The sequence below is a fragment of the Odontomachus brunneus genome, unplaced genomic scaffold, assembly GCF_010583005.1.
Source record: "Odontomachus brunneus isolate Ranch 3 - 2012 unplaced genomic scaffold, Obru_v1 Obru_scaffold_097, whole genome shotgun sequence".
Classification (NCBI taxonomy): Eukaryota; Metazoa; Arthropoda; class Insecta; order Hymenoptera; family Formicidae; genus Odontomachus; species Odontomachus brunneus.
In genome coordinates this window covers 448728-470997 of record NW_022639547.1, presented here as the reverse complement: position 1 = coordinate 470997, position 22270 = coordinate 448728, and the positions used below count along the sequence as shown (strand labels likewise).

The following is a 22270-nucleotide window of genomic DNA, read 5'->3' as shown; positions in this document are numbered from 1 at the left end:
TTTTAAGGACTTTTTTAAATGACATAGTGCAATTACAAATGATATCAATAATCTGAACAGATCTAAACAATAGCATTGATATAGTATAATTTATATTGTACTGTAATTTATACTATAATTTTGTAGCAATTTTATTTTTCACTCTGTTAAAAGCAGAAAAAAAATGATAGAAGAAAAATTTCTAGTATCAAATTGACTTAACACAAATACTTAATTTATGAGGAAAGCAGAATACAAACGATAAAATTGTGTCATGTATTTACTTATAATTATACGAAAGAAAGGGGTCGAATATTTGTACAAAGCTATACTCTATTATATTTTCTATTTTCCCACTGTTCTCTTCTTACTTCTACAAGTATGTACAGAATATATTCAGAGTAACTTAAACATAGCAAAGAGTTTCATATGGAATTCTTTAGCCATTTTAAGTTACCAAGTTCTAAGGCCCCTTTCTTCTTTTTATTTATCACTATACTAATAATAATTACATTTTTATTATACTTATACAATACATACATTATTTTTTTAAATCAAAATACATGTACTGAAAAACATATCTTAAATGTACAATAGTTAAAAAATTTGTTTTAAGCGATCCGCAAAAATTTTTATACTTATCCTAACATCTTTTCACTACACCGTTTAATGAACATATTCTGCTTTCTTGTTATGTGTGTCCACAGCTAAATTATTAATATTTTACTTTGGTCATTTAAAAAAAGCATATAATAAAAAAATTACTCAAATCCTCTTGATAATCGGATAATTTATCAAATTTTTTTAGAAGCTGTAATTAATTCAGTTTTATTATACTTATCATGATTCAATATATACAAGTTTTAACTCAGAAACTTTCATGATCCATTTCCTTTTTACTTTATTCGTGATAAAACAAGGTCATTTTTTCCAGTCACGTCCCACAGTAATACGAAATTATAAATTTAAAGTAACATGAAAAGCAAAAGGCTAATACAACTTAAGAATTTAATATATGTTAAAATCTACTCATAATTCGAAAATACGCTGTTTTATACAGATAGTATAAGCAAGCGCGTATGCATTTCGATGTTGTACAACTAACAAATATTTATATCTCTTTAGTGCTTAAAAAGAAAAAAACAAAAATGCATGAATAATTTAATTTAAAATATATAAATTGAAATAAACAAAACATATATTAGAGCGATCTAAGTATATTTATAGTCAGTTCCTGTGCTGTGCAATATAATTCAAATATTGTAAATTATTATCAAAAGAAAGTTCTGTAGTTAAAAAGCTATAATTAATTGCAACATGTCCTCAGGAAAATCTTGCACACTGAACATATCTGGATATTGTCTGATCCATTGATTCAATATTTCTCAACATTATCAATAATCACTTGTTTAATATCCAACTGTGTGAAATTTTAAACTCAATATCACTTTAACAATAGGTATGTAATACAAATGTATATGGCTTCGACAAACATTCTTCGAACAATTTAAACTGACGTTTAAATATCTCTCATTAAATTATTACTCTCATTAGAGAATTGCTTGTGACGTAGATGGTGGTGGATTGCTCGGCAATGCGGGCACTGGACCTTCTGTCCATTGAATAAGCGAGTGTGCGCTCATTTGGGTGCTCTGAAAATGGTCCTTTAAGAGAGTTTGAGAAAATGTACAATGCATTTGATATGCCTCGTTTTCATGATTAGTATCACCGACGAGTCCGTATAAATCTGTAACATTAATCACGTACAATTAACTGAGAACATAAGATTATGTTCACGTATGCTTGTATGTATATACCTTTAAGAATGGCTGTAGCCCATAGTTGTACATGTACATCGGGTATTTTAGAAGCTAACTGCATCGCAGGTGTGACCATATTCATCGATTCCCTGCTATTTCCCAACGAAAGGAATATATGTCCAAGAAGCACGAGGCTACACGAAGTAAGTCTATTCAAGTCTTCCGAATTTGCCATCTTCAAGGTTTCCCTAAGGTATCGTCTAAAGATCATATTATAGATTAATATCGATGCGTACTGTTCCACTGTGTTAAGTCAGTTGGTTATTTTTTATTTCTATTCCTATATTTTCTTTTCAGGAAATTTAATTTGCATCGTTGTTGTCTACTTATTGGCTCTCTCACTTTAAAATAAAATATTTTCAAAAATCTTAATTATCATACATATTTGTTGAGAAATATAAAAATATAAGAAAACAAATACTTTTATAAAAGCACATACTTGGCTTCATTATATCTAGCACCAAAGAAGGCTTGGAGTCCTTGTACATAATATGCAGCTGCCCTTAAAGAATGAGAATTCGATGGTAGAGATTCTGGATTTATCCTTTCTAATAACGCCCCCAACTCGGCTTCCCTTTTTGTCCTGAGGTACACGATCGCTAGATTCAGGTTGGCGAATGTCCAGAGATCCCTTTCGTGTGACGTCTAAAAAAAGATAAAACAATTTCTTTTAATTTCTGTCATGCATACGGTATGTGTATCATCAATATAAGTTAAAATTATACTTTGAGAGAGTTTTCTCATATAAAATCTCGAAATTTGTTTCCATTTTCTTCAAGTTTTAGATTTTAAGAATATGTTCCTAGAATTTTTTGATGCAATTATAGTTGCAAAAACAAGTTCATTGGTTATGTTTGACTACACAAGAGATTCTACGTATTTGGAAGCAATATCTAAATAGCTTATTTAATATATATTTTTTTATTAATAAAAGAACGTGTCTTCAACAATACATAATAGTACTACCATATCGAAGTCATACTTATCGAAATCAAAACATTAAAACTTATCAATGACAATATAATTGTGTACCTACTCTGAGTGCAGCAGTAAATTGAGCCTCTGCAGCTTCCATACAGTTCATCGACATTGCATATAAACCTAGTAATGCGTGCAATTGAGGTCTATGACCTTGAAGTAATCTCGGCTGTCGCCTACAAAGCTGACAAGCCTGAGAAATTTCTGCAAGAGCCACACTTTTGTTTCCCATTACAAGTCGACACATAACTATATGCTCTAAAAGCATTAGTTGAAACACTGATAGTATAGGCTTGTTATCAACAACTGCAAAATAAGAAAGAATTAAATTGAACCATATATCAAGCTAACGATAAGCAAGACATGAAAGTTAAAAATTTACTTTTCAACTTTTCAATTTGGGTGAGAGCTTTATCTGTGTATTTCTGTGCTTTGTCCATATATCCAGCTTGCATAGAATGCATAACCGTCACCAAATAAACCAATACATATAGATGATCTTTCGGCATCCATATAAACATATCTCCTATATTTGTGCCTGTGACTACGTCATCAGATGGCCAACTAGGAGACATTAGAGTCTGTATACTCTGTTGTAATTGTTTCAGACAAGGTTTTACACTTTTCACCTATTTTAAACAGAAACAACATATAAATATTGACAAATATCATAGCAATGGATAGTGTACATATCTTTTTTACATTAATAATTATAATATTGATTTTTTTACATTAATAATTATAATATTTCTTTACCTGACCAGCCATGAGATAATGACAAACTTGAAGAACTAAAAAGTATACTTTCAAGTATTCCTTCTGATGTGGACTACCTTGCCAGTTGTCAACATGATGGCCCGCTATACTCAGGAGAGAATGAACCTCTGTGAACTTTTTATCAATCAACAGAAGCATACACCGACTTAGAAGGAAGAGAACTCTGGTGTAACTGGCATTGCTTATGTGGGAATAATCGACACCCACCGCAAGCAAACTGCTTGCTGCAACAAAGTCTTTCTCTGAAGCATGAATTTGCTAGAATTTATAAATCACTATATGAATATATTGCTTCTACAAATGTGAAACTATAAGATAATTCTTCATAAAACTCACTGCAAGCTGGAAAATAAGTCTACAATGCCAGTAGACATTATGCTGGGACAGTTCTATCGCCTTTCTCAATATGGGTTTACTTAAATTCGGCAGTTGTTGTTGCTCATATAATTCCGCGACTATACTGGCAGCTTCAAACTTCACATCATCGAAGGTATTTATGTTTTGACTCAGTCGCCACTGCAGCAATTTCAATTATTATTCACCAACGTGACTCACTCAATAAGCCAGATAAATTTATTATTTGGTATGTTATCGATAGGGTGAGGTTAGAAATAGGAGGGAGATTGTGTACAAGGAAATCGTAGGAATCACAGAGATGCAAAAAAAATATGTGAAAATCGAGTGGAAGGGTACAGGACCGACGTCGATTCCGATGCGCGCAAGTGAAAGAAATTAAAGAAGGATCAACTGACCGCTTGTTCTAAGTGGGATCGCGCCAAATCGATGTTTTTCGTGTGCGTGAGCAGGATATTTCCGAGCTGAAGATGAGTACGCGCTTCGACCCGCGGAGGTGGTTTAAAATTGAAAACCGCCTGCAAACACTGGATGCACGACTTAATGTTGGGCGGGTTGGATATACGGAAATTCTCGGCCAGACCCAACAACGAGAGATACCAAGCGTCTTGAGAAGACGCCATTTTGACATTTCACGTTGTTTCTCACATGAACCTCACTGCCGCAGCTGCTCTCGAAGCAAGAAGGTCGCGATATCGCCACGCACGCGCAGGAATCGCGGCGTCAGGCAAGTATCTAGTACTGAAATTGAATACCGTTATCAACGACTTCCTCAATTTTTTATCAATTCATAACCATTAAAAAATTGTCACTTTTCACAAATTGACATCAGCAAGAAAGATCCAAAATCGATCTAGACAAAAAAATGTATAAACAGAACGTGCAATCAGGACAGTGGAATATGAAACGGCGTTGAAGACAGAGGGCGAATGTTTCGGCCAGCCCCCTCCTGACACTCTCCCATAGGCGCGTTCCGTTACACGCTCGCAAGCGTCATTCTATCTTTGTTGCTCACAGATGTTAAACAAAGATAGAATGACGCTCGCGAGCGTTGAGAGCGTGTAACGGAACACACCCCATATAGCCTGTGTAAAGCCAGTGGCACACGGTGTTTGTTTTCGTGCTGGATTGTTTGCTGATGTAAATACTCTATTTTGATTGGTACATTTCTGAAGATGGATTGAAATGCACCAGTCAAAACATAGTATTTCCAGCAAGCAATCCAACACGAAAATGAGCACCGTATGTCACTGGCTTAATATATGTGGCTACCAGGGGGTACAACTCCCGTCTGGAAAGTGGCACGCTCTATACCTACCGCCCTCTGCAATAGTCTCCGGATGTGGCGGAACTAAACAGATGACGTCATGCGGAGTGGGGATGCGCGCCAATTGAAGTATGAATGACAGACGTTATAGCAAACAATAGCAAGCAACATATGCACGTATACAGTTGTGTGCATTCATATATGCATATGTATATATCATCTTACTATTTTCATAGGATGATGAAAATTAAAAAATGAAGAAACTAAATTATTTGAGGTATCCGGTAACTCGCGCGATACCGTATCCCCACTTCGCATGACGTCACCCGTTCAGTTCGGTCACATCCGGAGACTATCTCAGAGGGTGCGACTAAAAACGGAGGCCAATTTTTATGCTGCGTTCGGAAACACACACTAGGTTTGTTCTTTCGACCTGACCTAGGGCTGCACTGGAACTGTACTAGTTGAAGAAAGTTCAAGATAGTGCAGACCAGTGCAAAGATACATATGGGTCTGAAAAGAACGGGTAAGAGCAAGTTAGAGCAGTGTAAGATGGCGGACAACACTTTCGCACTTATAGCATTTTATGTTTTGTTGAACAATCCTATTTCTTTTAAAAACTGTTTTGTGTTGGATACCCATACAACAAATCCCTTCGAAAAAACGTCCAAGAGCCTTCCCAGGATGTCTTTCGGATATTTTGTGCTGTTTGGATAACATTCTAAATACTTCTTTTATGTCATTCTACATTATATATTTATTATATATTTATCTACATTATATATTTAAATATTTACTTACTGTTTATAGATTTCGTCGTCGGATTATTTCTTCTACGTAATGTCAACTAGGTATACCGATTTTACAGGTTATAAATACAAATTTAAATTTTTTCGGTTAGCTGCCCTGCACTGCTTGCTCCAGACCTAGGGCAGTCAGTTCACTGAACTCGCTGCACTAGTTCAGCCTGCACTGTTCGAAAGAACACATTTTCTTACACTGTTCTGATCGAAAGAACGCATTAGTGCAAACTTCGTGAACTAGTGCAGCCAGTTCACAGTCGAAAGAACAAACCTAATGTGTGCACACTACTAGACGATAACCGTGGAGTGAGCGAAATACAAGAGTGAGATAAAAAGAGAGGGAGAGTACTTGAATGACGTTTCCGAACGCAGCCTTACAAGAGGGAGTTTGTACTCTCTGGTAGCTACTTAATGTCCGCGAACCACCAGATGTCGCTAAGCAACAGTCGGCCCGATCTCTGATCAGCTGTTGTCTCTGGGTCTCAGCGGTGAAGTGTGACTGTGAAAAAGAGTGAATAAACTTTCATAAAAGTTGATAAAAAAATTAAAAAATAATGCCTCGTTTGAATAGCTCCAGACTGTACTTCTGGGTACGACACAAATAAGAAAAAAAGTACACTTTTTTTTACGTACCCAAAGAAAATATAAAATTGTTGCAGACAGCCCTAAGAAAAATTTTATTTTAAAACATAAGCAAGCTATCTGTAAAAAATGTTTTTTATGACATTTTATGGAATAGAAGTATTTATGATAAAGGTTGCTTTCCAACAAGAGACACAAGTCGACACAAGTATCATCCTATCTTTGTTACTCACTAAATGTGGAATAAAGATAGAATGATGTTTGTGTCGACTTGTGACTCTTGTTGGAAAGCAACCAAAGAAGGCAATATTCTTGGTGTATTAAGTTTGGATAATAAATTGTTTGTCATTAGCTAAAATTTCTCAGATATTTGTAATTGATGTTATAATAGATATTACAAAATGTGGAAATTATACAATGTTTTAATGAGATAAAGTAGGTAAAAAAGAATTTTATATGAAATAGTTCATATATCCGAAAATGTATGCTTTATTAAAAAGTTATATACGTTCGAAGATCTATGCAAGCAAAATTGTTCCTTATAATTCGTTATACAGAATCGCAGACTGGACGACGCAGGCGAAAGATACACATAAATTTTAGTTATTGTTTACACGTCTTTTGCCTTATTTAGCCTTTTCTATACTTGTATTTATTAGCAAAACAGTTGTTTTATGAAAATATAATAGAAACAAAAGACCTGAGTGTTGGGAATATGTTCAAATTTACTACTATTTCTAATATATATTAGGAATATTGTAAAAAATTTGACAATTAGAAATTTGTACTGCTGTAGAAAGAAAATTTTCCACAATTATAGCAATTATTAAAAATCTTTGAACGATTATAACTTTGCAATAACATTTTATATGAATATATTATATTATATATTTTATTATATATTATATATTATACGTTTTATTTAATAAATTTTACTGATTATGCTAAATTATATATTTTATATTTACCTCAATAAAAAATAATTTAAACAATTATCTCTCTATATAAAAATTCTAATCATAAAATTATTACTGCGCATATTGATAAAAATTAAATGTAAATTTACTCTGATAGCACAGAAATTTAAAAAGAAGTCATTCGTATGTCACCAATTTTGAGTTCGTGTTTTTAGGTGCAAAAGAATTTCTTTTTCTGAAAAGTTCAGAAAAAAGATTTTTTGTGTCTGAAAATGAATTTATAATTAATGACATACGAGTGAAAATTCCTTTTATACTCTGTTCTATCTGGGTATATATTTATTTTCATACTATTTGAAAATTGTATATGTAACAAAGTTTATATATTGCTAAGATTACTAATTGTTCAATAATAATTATTAAATATATACTATTATATTGACTTTATGGAATTATTAAAATATGCGATGTGGTCTATATTATTCTATCCTTATTGTTCGCCGAACATCAAACAAGGATAGTCATCGTATAACTATGGATGCTTTCCAACAAGAGACAAAAGTCGATACAACTATTAATCTATCTTTCTAATGCCCAATTTCTTCACCTCCGGTTAACTTTATCTGCCAGTTATTCTATTGACCAATCATATTTATGGTTGGCAAGATTAACCAATCACGGTTGACATTTATCCGACAAATAGTTAATCGGAGGTGAAGAAATTGGACGTTAATGTTCTACACTTAGGCTGCGTTCGGAAACGTCACTCGAGTACTCTTTCTCTCTTTTTATCTCACTCTTGTATCTTGCTCACTCTAATGTGACAGGTACACTTGGGTGATATTTCCGAACGCAGCCTTAGTGAGTAACAAAGATAGGATGATATTTGTGTCAACTTGTTTCTTGTTCGAAAGCAACCTATATATATATATGATCGGACCGACCGTTGCCAGCGCCACACGGACATTACGTAGCCACCTGAACTAACGATGTACAGTGGGTTGGTTTCGGCTAATTTCGATCGGACTCGGTGTCGCTCGGCTCGCACCTGCTAGGCCCCCCCGCGGATCATCTGGCAAGCAGTGAACAGTTTTAAATTACGCGAGTTTGAGCGCGGGAGCGGGCGTGTGAACTCGTCGATCCTCTTGTTTCTCCTCTGCGGCGTTGCGATGTCTTCCGGTTGGTGCGTGCTCGCATTCCTCTTCTGTCTGTTGGCACGCGGATTCGCGCTCGAAAATGTCACCGACGTTCTAGAGCAAACGCATGCGGAGAACGCGTTAGCGAAGCTGGTAAAAATGTTCTCCAAACCGGGCGCGTTTAAACGAGTAAGTTAGACTCGTTGATAAGAACGAAGGGAGACTTTCACCACAAATTCTGATTAATAACTGTAAAAACACCAATTTACTGTTGATACAATTTACAGTTGTATAATTTGTCGTCCAACTATAAGAAAAATTGTCAATTTCTATTGCTGGATAATAATAAAATAAAACGAGTAACACTTGACTCCGATGAGGCAATTTTGAATCGTCAATTGAACTAATTAGAGTTTAGTGAAAGTTAAAGCCTAACATTTCGAGTGTCATTCACGTAGTAGAATTTATTTTTAAGATTCATTTCCTGGTACTAAATTTAAACATATTTTATGATGTATCCTATCTTTATCAAACAAATAAATCCGTATCTTTTTACGCACTTGATATAAGTTATGACATCTTGCATACTCTCCGTTCTCCATTATTTCACGAGATGAGATTACAAATGCAGATGTATGTTGCATCAGAAGAAGAATACCTGGCACTTTATGCGAAAGTGAAGATCGTTCAATAGTCTCACTTGACTCGAATTCACGACTCCAAACAGATCATTTTTTTTCGCCTGTGTGATGCAAGTCAAGTGCGTTTACGCGTATTACATATGGAGAAAGTTTTCAGGTCAGTCGCGACTGTAAATACAATGTCACATATATGAATCAACTGGAAACTCGCATCTAATTCAAAGTTTCAATCTGACACTCGAAACAAGTTTCAAGTCGCGTTTAGTAACAACTTTCTAAGATTTATTTATTCATTGATTTATTTAAATGTCTTATAGATATTTTTGCTAAGTGGAAACTTCAAATCCATGGTTATCAGCTCGTGATGGCTTACTTTAAAAGTTGCGAGAAAGCAGGAAATAAATTTTTGAGGTAAGAGGAACGTTTAAATTGCGATACATAATGTATATATTTTTTCAGATTGATGCGATTCTCGGCGAGAATTCCATTGAGACATCCTTCATGAGCTGTCCCATGGGCGACGAGGGTTTGGAGTGCCGAAGGGCGGAGGCTCGCCGATCAGTCGACTGTCCACGAGGTAATCCCCGCGGTGTATATGCTCCGGAGAGCAACCGGACAGCAGATCAAATGTCTAACCGCGTTGTGCATACACGACGCGACACCGTTAGCGAACTTCCTCGCTGTTACGAAAAGCATCACTCAACTCGCGCTTTGACAATAGAGATGCTGACCTTGGCAATAGCCGCTCCCAGATGACTATGTTCACCGAACGACTATGTTCATGCGGTGTTTACTCCGGAATGCAACGCCACGTTAGCTCGCGCTGCATTAGACGACACGATGAGCGTATTTCCTCGAAATTCGCTTTATAAATCCGCTCTTCAATGGCTTTTGCATTGATCGTGTTTGAATTTTCTTTCTTAATAAGCCGTTCTGATGAAGATACTTGTAAATTGGTACGCGTTGCGTGTGTGTTGCAACATGCATAACACACGCGAAACGCAACACAACGATACGGACAGGAGAAAGTAATATAGCGAGAGAGTACCGAGAAGCAAATTACTCACATGTCGATTTCTAGTAGAACATCCGGATATTATTCTCTGGAAAACGCACAACACGTTGATAGCGTAATGTAGACTATGAAGAGAGAGATGAGTGTTACGCAGAGAACTCTCAGGTCCGTCTCAATAATCTAATATTAATATTTGAAACAGATATTAATACTCTATGACTAATATACTTGAATTTATAATATTAATGTTTAATAGTATGTTAATTACTTCAAATTTGTCTCACTTAACAAATAGAAAATCACAAGTGTATTCGCAATATCGCAATATTTTAATATTACACAATTTTACATAAAATCATAAAATTTCGAAGAGAAATATCAAACGAACATTACAATAGCGACACGTCAGATCACGTCCCTTATATAAATCCCATTGCAGGCGACTGCTTCTGCAACAACTGCGCTGTCGTTGGGCCGGACTTGTGGGCTTCCTGCTGCCGTGAAAGCCTGAGATGCTGCTCTCATCTCGCAGCGGCCTGTCGAACGTGCGATCATCCGACGCTGTATCCCTTCTGCGCCAAGCACTTCAAGAAATGCCTAACGGAGTACAACGAGAAGAAGCAGAATTAGCGGGCCAGGTCGAGGCCACGACTGTGATAATCGGTTTACTAAGGGCCGATTTCTCCAATTTCTTAGTAAACTAATAGCTAAATCATATCCTTTTGTCTAATTTAAAGGAAAAACAAAGACAGACATATGATTTAACTATTAGTTAACTTACCAAGAGGTTGAACAAATCAGCTCTAATGATAGTCACCATGATCGATGATCTTGTTATTACGAAAGCACCAAGGCTTATATTATTGTTACTTGTTCACGGCGCGATAATCCGCAGTGCGAATTTAGAAAGATGAGAGTATTTTCTTCGATTGCACGCACAAAAAGTAAAGTTGTCTTTATTATTTAATTAAATTATTAATAATTATTAATGTTGGTATATTATTTCTCTTTTGTAATAGAAAATGATTAATTTTCATTTTTTTCTATTTCTAAAAATCGTCCATTTAAATCTCGCATACTTGAGTATGTATGTTGTCTCGTAACGTTTTAAATCTGAATTTTCGTTTAATCTATTCGAACGGAACCTTGACTCTAAATAGGCTACTTTTATCTTTTTAGATTAGTCAAATGTCGCACTGTGTGATCATGTTCTGTCGTCAGAATGTAATCGCAAATACTCTAAGCAAATGCAATCATCAACGTTTTTTATACAAGTAAATCTGTGAGTATACGAGTTCATACAGCATTTGGTTTCTTTTTTTTTCATGTTAGCAGAATATATCGAACGATTAACGAAACTTACCGATAAAAATCTCGCTCTGATACATTTCAAATGCATATAACGAGAACGTTGATTACTTATAAAAGATAAATAAACATCACCTCTTAATACAATCATTGATAAGCTTTATTCATATAGTTTCCAGAGTATTCGGTAATCTTGTATTTATCCACTAATTCTATAAATTGTAGGGACAGAGCTGTTTGTTTAGATAGACACTTCAAGATCAATGTACGAATTTTGGCAAAAAATATACGCAAGTTTTTCGTCGTGACGAGAAATTAAAAAGAAAAAAATATGCGCGTGTCACACAGTCTTCTTTTTGATGTGCCGAGTATCCGTCCAAAGCTTCAACGATTTTGTTTTTGTGACGATAAAAACGTTCATGTCCCCGTGGAGCGCGCGCGGCCAGTCAATTTTCTTTTCTGCATTTGTTTTCTCCTCTTTTCGTAAAGCTTCTCGAAATTCCATAGTCCCGCTGAATTTTTGTTCGCCATTTCTCATTTCTGTCATGTAGCCAAATGGGGCCGTTTACGTGTTTTCAGGATATAAAATTCTCCCACACATACGAGAGAAAGAGAGAGTACGCTTAATCGCTAACAGCACCACACAAAGATGTGAAAGACGAGGCTGGAACAAAAAAAAAAAGGATAGGAGGAAATGTTTGTTCTCTTTTTTTTCCCACGAGAAACGAGACGCAATCTAATTACCGAATAAGACGCAATTAATTTATCCGTGATTGTTAATGACGACGATAATAACAACGATTTGCTCTCAACCGAATCGACACGGTCAGTTCCAAAAGTCGTGTATACATGTGGTACACTTGCGTCGTTAGAGAGAGAATTTCAAAGAGGGAGAGAAAGCACCGAGAGTATCGCCATTCACAGTCAGAAGGTCGAAATTAAATTGAAGTCCCAAAATGTTCGATTCTTTCCCATTATGTAAGATCGATAATGTTGGTAGTAGTGCCCCGATGATCGGTAATTAGTCGACGACATTATTATTCTGTTTTCTCTTACACAAAAAACACAGATCTTGATCTATTATGCGATCGTAGACTTATTACGGTGTACATGTATATCAAGTACGAGTTCAAAATCTATCACGTAGTACAAAGAGATAATTATGCTATTTTAGTTTATTAAGTTGTATCATATACCAAGAAATATCAAGACTACAGTACTATATATTTTAATTGATTCGGAAATGTATGATCAAGATCGGTTAGCCCAGAATCAATAAAATCAGACTATTAGTGGGGAGAGACAGAGAAAGAAAAAGAGAAAGAGAGAAAAAGAGAGAGAGAGACATAGAGGAGCGGGAGGAACCGGTAATAGTATTGTTGGGACAAGTGCCAGATGCCTTTAACTCGTTTAGGTGCAGACTTTTTTCCAGAGGACGTTGTAAAAATTTGGCGGTGTCGCCGTTTTTTTGTGACAAAATTCGAAAGAACCTCGATTATCTCCTAGTAAGATCTTTAAATACTTTTACATTAAAAGTGACATGAAATCAATCGCGTCGCGTTAACTCGAATCAATTGACACCGTTGCTGGTCCGAAAGTTCTCGCGTTAACGCCGAAAACTCCGAAGTCATTGAGTCGCGCGTGCATGTCTCGATATCTGAATCGCGACCAAATCCGATACACGCAAGCTGTAAACGTGAGTTACGTGTGAGAGAAATTCGTATTTTGTGCGCGAATGACACTCGTGTCACTCCATTATAAATTCGCCGATACATTCCACCGTGTACCGACAGAGAAAGAGAAAAAGATTGCTATTATCACTCCCACATTCGCTTTCTTGCTAATTACTAACACACCCTCACACTCAAACGTACACATACACGCCATGACACGCACGCGTACACATATAACACACACACACACGCGCACACTCAATCTTACAGATCGTTCTTCGTCTCCTTACGTTACTACGCAACTCTATCTTGCGTGAAATTTTTCTTAAAAATACAGTTCGAAGAAAATAAAGATATACACATAGTACAGGTACTGCCGGGTGGTCGCAAAAAACACGTTGAAACCAGCGGCAAAGATCGGCTTAACCACCTAACGAGAGCCTAAAAAAAAAAAAAAAGATTCTTTCATCAACGATTTCGTCACTTCGTGTCGCACTCGTCTCTCCTCCTTCTTCTCCTCCTCCTCCTCCTCCTCCTCCCCCCTGTCCCACCTCATTCTTCGCGATCACACAGCTATTTTATCGTTAATCAACCGATTCGTAGACGTGTTTCAACACTTATTATCTGGTTTAATTAGTGCCTTGTAGATATTTATTTGGTTCTTTATATCATATCGTATAATAATAATTCAAACGATTGTTCTCGTTAGTTATTTCGTACCCGAGTTATTAATATGCTTGTAGACACGATTCGATTATCATTTACGTTTATTTACTATTTCGGTGGACAATGAGGAGAAACAATAACGCATACATGCTGTTACATGTAGGAAGAAAATAAACAACAATTCCGTCAGTCTCCATTGAGGGGAGTACCGTATACGCGGTCGATATTGATCTTTTTTTCTTTTTTCTCTTTTAAACGACGCTTGCGTACTCAAACTAATTATTGTGTTAAGTCATTCGGGGATTGACAATAAAACCTTAAATCCTTTGGATATAACAATGATGTCTCGCATACACACACACATGTGAATTGACATATATTCACAACGATTATAACCACTCTTTACACAATACTATACGAAGTAATTTCTCGAACGCGTATCAATTTGAGCTTCACCACGCGCCATCGTCAATATCGATTGGCGTAAGTTATTTAAAATGTTCATAAGGTGCACAGAAAAAGAGAGAGAGAGAGAGAGAGCGAGGGCCGTGACCAACCGCACGACACTCGAAAACGACACTCCGAGAGTCCCTTTTTTTTCAATAGATACATAATAAACACAGAGGAGCAGGAGAGTCTCTGTATTCCTTTTATCATACGTCCACGCACTATGACATCCGCGCGTTTAATTGTTCGTTCTCTTAAATGCGTCCGGTTACGTTTTCCAGTTATGTGGATGAGCCCTCGGTGGTGCTTGGTTGCCTTGCGCCTGAGACGCTTGCGACGGTATCATGTCAAGCAGATATTGACGTTGAAGATCTGCCGCTTGTCGCTGCAGCTCAACGAGACCTTTGCCACCGGCAGCCTGCGCCATCGCCAATTGATAGGGATACAATATCGAAGTGAACGGCGGCATCATGTGAGCAGGAAGAGGCTGATGCGGCGGTATACCCGGCACTGGATTTTTCGCGAGTTCTGAAACATTTTTTACGCGATTAAAACATTCATCTTTTTATAATTAGACAACTGAGTTTACTTAAAAATTTTATTTCACAATTGGAACAGGACATTATAAATTGTCTAGTTCTTCAAATCATATGTGCATATTTTTTCGAAATCAAAGTCTTCTATATGATAGAATTTTACTTCACATTTTTCTCGCCACGTAGAATCATCTTTTTCTCTTCGTCGATATCACTCTTGCATCACTAATCATGAGTTAAGTATGGGGGGTCAGAAATAGAGGAAATTATGCAGGAATGAGTGCGTAGATAGTATGTGAGAACAAAACAAGGTGTTAGGTAGAAAAGTAAGATTCAGGACAGAAAAAGTACATGGATAGTAGAAATTATAGCGTTGCAAGAAACGAGTAGTTAGGATAGTGTATGTAAAGCAGAGAAAATTATTGATAGAGGAAACGTATATAATTGATAATAGAAGATTTAAGTACACAAAGGATAGAGGTAATAAAAAATGAATAAGGATCCACAAAGGACAATGTTATCAATTTGTATACAAATTCGTTATGTTCCTAAAATTCCGATTTAATATCGTCTGTTTTTAGTTTACATAGAATAAGAAAGGATAGGATTTAATCGTAATAATGTAAGAGATAATAAGTTTTATTTTATTTGTAACAAAGTTCGTAGAACATAAAAGATAAAGAAAATAAGAGAAAAATAAGGAGAAGAATAATTACATTTTCGGAAGAAAAGCTTGATTATAAAATAAGAAGCCAAAATACAGGAAAATACAAAAAAAAAGAATGACGAAAACTGATGAGACAGGTGCTGTACAAGTAAGAAAATTGAAGTGCAAAGAATAAGAGGAAAGTTACAGGATATGGAAAATTCCTTCTTGACGATGTAAACTGAAGGAAACATATAGGAAGTGAATAAAAAGACAGTGGAATTACTTCATGGAATTAATAGCAGGTATGGAGTAGAGTAATAAAACTAACAAGATATGGGAAAAAATTGGGAAAAAGATGAAGAGGCAATAAGGAAAGTGATGAAGAGATCGTATAGGGAAGATAAAGGGATAGATGTGTACAGCTGAAAAGAAGGATAAAATCTGGAATATTGTATATGAAGGCGATATAATACAGGCGTTGAATAAAATAGGGTAGTGTAATTAGAGATGACAGATAAAGAAAAGATGAAGGTAGTGTAAAGGGTATGTGAAAATTAAAAAAATTGTGAGAAGAGATTACAAGAGTAGTATAATTGTAAACAAAGTCTCTTTCTTGGCTATATAAGCTGAAGGAAAATATACTCATAGAATCTTGAGATGTGCGCAACGCTGCTTACCTCTTAGCAACTGTTGCTGCAAAGCCGCTGCAGCTGCTGCATGGTGCGGGCTGAATTTTCCACTTTCAGCCAGTTTTACTAGAGGATGCTCTTGCATCTTTGGCGCCGGCGGTGTTGGCGTCAACGTCGGTGCCGGAGGTGGTACCTGCGGTAAAGGTGCGGGTGGTGTGGCTACTCTTCTCGTGGGAGTGGCTGCTTTAGGAACTGGTTTCGGGGCAGGGGGATCCGGACTTGGACACCCCGCTTGTGCTAGCCTTTGCTCTATCTCTTGTTCCTGCTGCAACGCTTTCACGAAAGCAGTCTTTAATCTGTAATACCGTGTAATGTGATCCATTAGAAAGGAATATTAACAAGAATTAATAATGGTTATCAGTAGGTAATATCGTTTGAATTTTCACAAAGCAATAATTAATAAATATCGCAAAAACGCTTTCAACAAAGCTAATGCTTTCTTCTTCCGTTATGATTTGTATTATGCATGTGTGATCATCATGTAATATACAAATGATTACATTATTCTAAAATGATTGTATCACCTAGATATATACTGTTTAATATATACACGAAAACTTACCGATTAGTGTGTTCCGCTTTCAGTGCTTTCTTCACGTTAGTCGTCACGCAATGTTCGCATATAACTCTCGGATCGCGACCCGCTGCGGGCCGTTGGAAGGTCGCATGCTGTCCTCTAGGACTGTCCTTATTACCTCCAGGTAGGTTTTTCTCCCATTTCCATACGGGTGTGAAATCTGTCTTGCATTGTGAACATTCGAACGGCTCGGGAGGCGGCGGAACAGCCGGCTCCTTTGTAATAAAGTCCACCACATGCTCCAAACCGACCAGATATATGAACTCCGTGTTGGAGGGATTTGGTACAAAATGCATCTCCGGAGGCGGCGGTTTTGGCGGTGGTATTTGCAGTAGTGTTTTTTCAAGCTGCTTCCTTAAGGCTAATTTGGCGGCTGCTTGACGTTGAGCAGGTGTCTGATTATCCTCCCGTTGTCGCTCCTGGATTTGTTGAAGAGACAACAGAATATGAATAAGTCAATCGATATGTTAGGAAGAACATCAATATACTTGAAAGAACAAACGTTCTAAGTTCTAAACAAAACAAAAAATGTTAACATACAATATAAGAATATCTTATTTAAACGAACAGAATTTCGTCATCGCAAGTTTGGCTATATTGCGTGTTAACTTGCAATATATGCATCAAAAGAGGATAATAAGCAGACTATTTCTTTGCATATTATTTTATACATTATTGAAACAAAGAATAAAAAAATTGAAAATTGCTAAAAATGAGAATAAAGTGAGGACAGAAGACAAAGCTCAAACAGAATTGAAACGTCATCAGGTCTGCATGATGATCAACATAACAGAGGAAAGAAATTGATTAATATTAAAAGAAGATTCACAGATGGAAAGACATTGCATATTGATCGAGGAGTGAATATACCTGTTCTGAATTCACAGGCGTGCTTAAGGATGCGGTGGTTTTATTTTCCTGCGATCCAACAAGCAGCTTTGTGTTTAGAAAAATATAATGAGTTACATATGTTGCTTATAATCAAATAATTAATCGAGACTTTCACCGCTACTTGTAGTATTGCATAGTAATGCACATTAGCGGTGAAAGCGTTTGCGTGTATATAAGGTGGCTCTTTAAAATTCTTAGATAAAGAATACTCAATGATATACAATTTTATTAACCCATTCATCGAATTGTCTCGTTTCTATGTAAAATACGGCCGATATAATCAATAGTTACTTATTTTCGTAACACAACCAATAATGAAAGAACGAGACATCCCAACGATGATATGTAATAAATTTGCATCAAGAATAGCGTTTCAAAATTGGAAATACTTGGTATCTAAAGAATCAATAATCGAAGACGAGACTCAAGATAAAGTTTGCATGAATGGAAGTTTATAGAAGAGTGAGAAGAAACAAGGAGAAAAGAAAAAAGATAACGTGTGATCTACTATACCTTACTTACTTGATGTGCGGGGGCTGGTGTCGGATCCTTTGTGGATCTTTCCGTTCTGTCCGCCGGTGCATGATAACTCGACACATTCGGCGTCGTGCTGGGCGGTCTACCTCTAGGATGAGGTGGCTGCGGTATCACCATGTTCGGAGGTATCCCTGTACTCGAAATAGTCGCATTTCGACCCGCAGTTGGCGGCAATACCATGCCTGGTGGCGGAGCATGCAAACTGCTACTTCTGCTAGGTGCTGGCTGGCCTCTGAGTAACGGCGGCGGCGCTTTCCCCGTTCTGTGACTGAAAGACGATATTTCGATTACAGTTTGGTATGTATGGCAGTGTACAAAAATTGTTCAACAGGGAAAAAGAAAATATTACTGCGCAGTAACATCTTCTTTCTTCATTTCAAGTGCATTAATTGTGTTATTCTCTCTCTTACTGGCTCCTTGAAGCGATAGAAACTCGCTGAACGTGCTACTCGACGATCAGTTATGTTGTTTGTTACCTGTGAGGCGTCTGCTGTACTGCCGTCACCGGTGGTGGCAATTTGCTAGGAGCCTTGGGCACTGCGATGTTCTCCTTTAGTTGTTGAGACTGACGCAGCTTCTTCAACAGCACCAGCTTCATCTCCTCAGACTTGAGCTCCTCTTTCAACTTCCGCAACATTCTTTCGCGTTCGGCCAACTCGTCGCTCGACAGTTCCTTGATAGGCAGCAGAGGAGGCAGCTCACCTGTTTGCCACAGTCACTCTGAGTACAATGAGACCAAAATAAAACAGCACATTGAAATAAACAGAATTGTAACAACCTTCCTCGCTATCCGACGCGTTCCCATTCAAGTATCCATTCATTCTAGGTTCATCGGGACTCTCAGCATAGCTTCTCTCTATTCTAGGTCTAAGACTACGTCTTGTCTTGCGGTCTTCCCCTGACTTGGGGGCCAAGATGCCACGAGCTGCATTCTGTATGTTACGAGCCTCTGGCATGTTGTTCTCCAGATTGGGGCTAGTGGGAATGTGAATGCCCAAATCCAACGGGACAACGACGTCTCCAGAATTTACAGAAACAGATGGAGAATTGCGTCTGCCACTGCTGCTAAAAATACACGCAACAATAAGACATTAAGATCTGCAACGCAATGTGAACATTTTGCACAGCTATTTGTACATTAATTTCAATCGCTGAGAAAGAAACTCACTTGATCTGTTCTTTTTAGCTGCACTGCTGAACTAGTGCAATAAGTTAAAATGAGGCAAGTATATTTTTTCTCACTCTAACTTATTAACTAGTTCAGCAATGCAGCTAAAAAGAACATCTCGGGCATAAAACTTAATATTCATGTATGCCAAGTCAAGTAATGACAACCTATTTCTTTGTCTATTATAGAGCGATAACGAGTGACACCGATAAGAAATTCGCTCGAATAAAAGACAGCATTATCGTGAATTACCATTATGTTCTATTTCAAGCGTTCTGTGAACACAGCATAATATTCACGTGAAATTCCAGCGAAACAAAATCATGCGCCTACGCTGTGGCTAATGCACGCGTGAACTTGGCACGGCTCGCCCGTGAATTCGTCAGGAAGTGTACGCGGGGATCACGAACAGCAGCTGTCGAGTCCCATTAACCTCAAATATGACGTGAAAAGTGCACTATTACCTGACACTCAGATCCACCACTGCATCCCCGTCCAAATCCATGGCCTCCATTCTTTCGAACTCGGTCACTCTGCAATCACAAGAGGCACAGGATGAGAGAGGGGCCGGGATCAACAGGCACGAGGGACCTCGCACGATATCCTCGTTTGAACGCGCGCGCCAAGCCGGGAAAGCCGTCGCGACAATACAGCGGTTACGCGCGTGGAAGTGCACGCTCTCGTCGCCGGGGGAATATTCACGATGGGTTATTACACTTCTCCTACGTGTATTCTGTGCAATGTGCTCGGCGCCGTATCGTTTACTCACGCCGGTGGCTCACGAACGACGCCCGGCTTCGTTCCCGCGAAAGACCGCCCTGCGAAGCAGCCCGATTATCGGCGGTTACTGGCTGAGCGGCATAAACGCGACATCTCGGAACTCGAGCGAAACGCGAAGAACAGTCCGCCGACGCGACGCGTGCGGAATCGAAGAGTATCCTCGACGGAAGACGCCTCTGAATTGAAAGGCGTGGGGGGACAGGGGCGAAAGAAGAGTGACGGTGGGGCAGGCGGAAGAGGGGAGAGGTGAGTATTCAGAAGAGAGATAGAAGGAGAAAGAGTGAGAGAGCGAGAGAGAGAGAAAGAGCGAGCAAGCGATCGGCCAATACCTGCGGAAGTAACTGTCCTAACCTAACTTTCACGAATTCGCCAGGCGATTGCAGGACCGTCAGCGGTACGGCGCAAGACTCGGCGATTTCCGGGAATGCGACTGACGAAATGGGACAGGGTCGCCGCCGCCGACAACGACGACGACGACGACGGCCGCGTCGTCGTCGTCACGTTGTGTTCAAACAACACCACCTCCACTGCCACCAGCAGCACGAGGAAGAGAACGAACACGACACACGATGCTCTTCGCGCCCCGCACGCGCGCGGCCGCTGACACGGTCTCGGTGAGGTGCGCCAGCAGTAGCCCCGAGGAGCCCCGCAATCAAAGAATTAACGTTTGATACTTCGGAAGTGGCGTCCCGACACAATGGCAGCTAAGCGTAGCGGTACAAGAGACCCGTAGTGGGTACCCGTAGCTGCTCGGGAGGGGGTATGGGGGATAAGCGCGGAGGAGCGAGGAGGGCCGCCACGGGGAGCAAGGGGTGCCGCGCGCGCGGGGAGAGGAATGGGTCGCACATTAATTATTTCTCCTCTCACCCCTACCGCGCGCAGCGCGTACACATACACACGCCAGTAGTCGTGTTCACCCATACACACGGCCGCATCGGGAACGGACTAGAAACGAATCTCTCTCTCCTCCCTGTTCTTTTTGTATATTTTATATATATATATATATATATATATATATATATAGTGTGTGTGTGTGTGTGTGTAGAAAGAAGGGGGAAGGGGGACAAGCGAGATCGGTTTTTACGTGCTGGACTATTGCTCTTATTTTCTCCCTCTCGCGCGTTTCTCGCGGATTTTCCCGAATTTCGTCTCTCCGCGCGATGTTCCCTCTCCCGCGGCCGCCCTCCCAGTCGCTCGCTCGCCCTTATGCCCTACGGGAAATCGATTTTTCGACGGCAGGGTCGGTCCCCACTGCCGGCCGCCGCGGCCGCCGCCGGCGGCGGCGGCGGCGGCGGTGGCACGACACGGAGAGCTCGTCGCGACGATGTTTTCACAAGGCGATTCGGCGGCGGTTTCGCGCACGCATCTCATCTCATCTCGCGGGCGCGAATGATCATCTCGCGGCGCCGGAGGAGGAGAAGAAGTGCCGTCGTGCACGCGATCTCCCTCCATCTCTATCCACCGTGTATCTAAGACCCGACGCCTCTGCGAAATATACGACTGCGAAAGAGTCGGACAGAAAAATATCGGAAGCGAGAGTTCGCTGGGCTGGGAATCGAACCCGGGAGCTTTCGCTTGCCGGGCGACTGCTCTAAACCAATTAAGCTCCCCAAGCTCCACACCTCGACATATGTGTGTGTGTATAGATATATATTTCGTCCTTTTAATTGTTACGTTCAGATATTTATTTCAGATATTTATTTCACGTTTGGATATCTATGTAGTTCAATTTCTTACACAATTAGGCTAATATTACATATGTCGTACAAGTTTGCCGGACGTCCCAATTGGCTATCAAATAAAGAATTTCTATCTGAAGTACCTAAAGGAAAAGTTAGGAAAGACCTTAAGAGAACTCCAACCATCAATCAATCGACACGCCCGACAATACTTGTCATATGATACATGTAATCTTGGAACGTAATGAAGCACTTTAAATGAGACGCGTGATAAAGAAATTGCCATTTTTGGTGCACGTGCGATTTATAAGCCACTGAACAAGCGAGCGAGCGAGCAGAAGAGAGAGAGAGAGAGAGAGAGAGAGAGAGAGAGAGAGAGAGAGAGAGAGAGAGAGAGAGAG

The 22270-nt window shown here is 38.8% G+C and overlaps 3 protein-coding genes across 15 annotated transcripts in view; 1 reads left to right on the top strand and 2 right to left on the bottom strand.

The window, feature by feature from the left end:
- Positions 1-308: 308 nt before the first annotated feature.
- On the bottom strand, positions 309-4987 carry LOC116848619 (MAU2 chromatid cohesion factor homolog). Its single transcript, XM_032824916.1, has 8 exons — positions 4307-4987; positions 3891-4070; positions 3534-3812; positions 3160-3406; positions 2836-3083; positions 2239-2444; positions 1797-1999; positions 309-1726 (listed from the first exon to the last, which is right to left on the bottom strand). Exons 1-8 carry the CDS (start codon positions 4529-4531, stop codon positions 1530-1532), a joined length of 1785 nt encoding a protein of 594 aa, XP_032680807.1. The 5' UTR covers positions 4532-4987; the 3' UTR covers positions 309-1529.
- Positions 4988-8035: 3048 nt separating this feature from the next.
- On the top strand, positions 8036-11553 carry LOC116848612. 2 transcript variants are annotated; one of them, XM_032824910.1, is made up of 3 exons: positions 8036-8766; positions 9714-9831; positions 10709-11553. In XM_032824910.1, exons 1-3 carry the CDS (start codon positions 8647-8649, stop codon positions 10897-10899), a joined length of 429 nt encoding a protein of 142 aa, XP_032680801.1. In that variant the 5' UTR covers positions 8036-8646; the 3' UTR covers positions 10900-11553. The 2 variants fall into 2 exon arrangements, with proteins under 2 accessions (XP_032680801.1, XP_032680800.1); XM_032824909.1 differs by having other exon boundaries at positions 8044-8802.
- Positions 11554-11719: 166 nt separating this feature from the next.
- The window catches only part of LOC116848610 (transcriptional repressor p66-beta-like), a 14055-nt gene continuing 3504 nt past the window's right edge, over positions 11720-22270 (bottom strand). Inside the window, exons 1-9 of one of the 12 annotated variants that reach the window (XM_032824898.1) lie at positions 20520-20768; positions 19875-19943; positions 19021-19307; positions 18719-18944; positions 18228-18510; positions 17685-17750; positions 16800-17233; positions 16226-16533; positions 11720-14891 (exon numbers count right to left, since the gene is read on the bottom strand). In XM_032824898.1, the coding sequence (XP_032680789.1) occupies positions 14632-14891; positions 16226-16533; positions 16800-17233; positions 17685-17750; positions 18228-18510; positions 18719-18944; positions 19021-19307; positions 19875-19924 (1914 nt within the window). In that variant the 5' untranslated portion in view covers positions 19925-19943; positions 20520-20768 and the 3' untranslated portion in view covers positions 11720-14631. Of the gene's footprint in view, positions 14892-16225; positions 16534-16799; positions 17234-17684; positions 17751-18218; positions 18511-18718; positions 18945-19020; positions 19308-19874; positions 19944-20136; positions 20158-20179; positions 20402-20519; positions 20769-22270 lie in introns of those variants that run through there. The other 11 variants (XM_032824902.1, XM_032824899.1, XM_032824905.1 and 8 more) reach the window with 11 other exon arrangements.

Excerpts from the sequence above, each read along its gene's own strand:
- LOC116848619 (XM_032824916.1), bottom strand. The coding sequence starts at position 4,531 with ATGGCGTCTTCTCAAGACGCTTGGTATCTCTCGTTGTTGGGTCTGGCC. Across the intron at positions 2,000-2,238 it reads GCTAGATATAATGAAGCCAA|ACGATACCTTAGGGAAACCT; the intron begins GTATGTGCTTTT and ends TATGATCTTTAG. Across the intron at positions 1,727-1,796 it reads GGCTACAGCCATTCTTAAAG|ATTTATACGGACTCGTCGGT; the intron begins GTATATACATAC and ends TTAATGTTACAG.
- LOC116848612 (XM_032824909.1), top strand. The coding sequence starts at position 8,647 with ATGTCTTCCGGTTGGTGCGTGCTCGCATTCCTCTTCTGTCTGTTGGCA. Across the intron at positions 8,803-9,713 it reads AACCGGGCGCGTTTAAACGA|ATTGATGCGATTCTCGGCGA; the intron begins GTAAGTTAGACT and ends ATATTTTTTCAG. Across the intron at positions 9,832-10,708 it reads ATCAGTCGACTGTCCACGAG|GCGACTGCTTCTGCAACAAC; the intron begins GTAATCCCCGCG and ends ATCCCATTGCAG.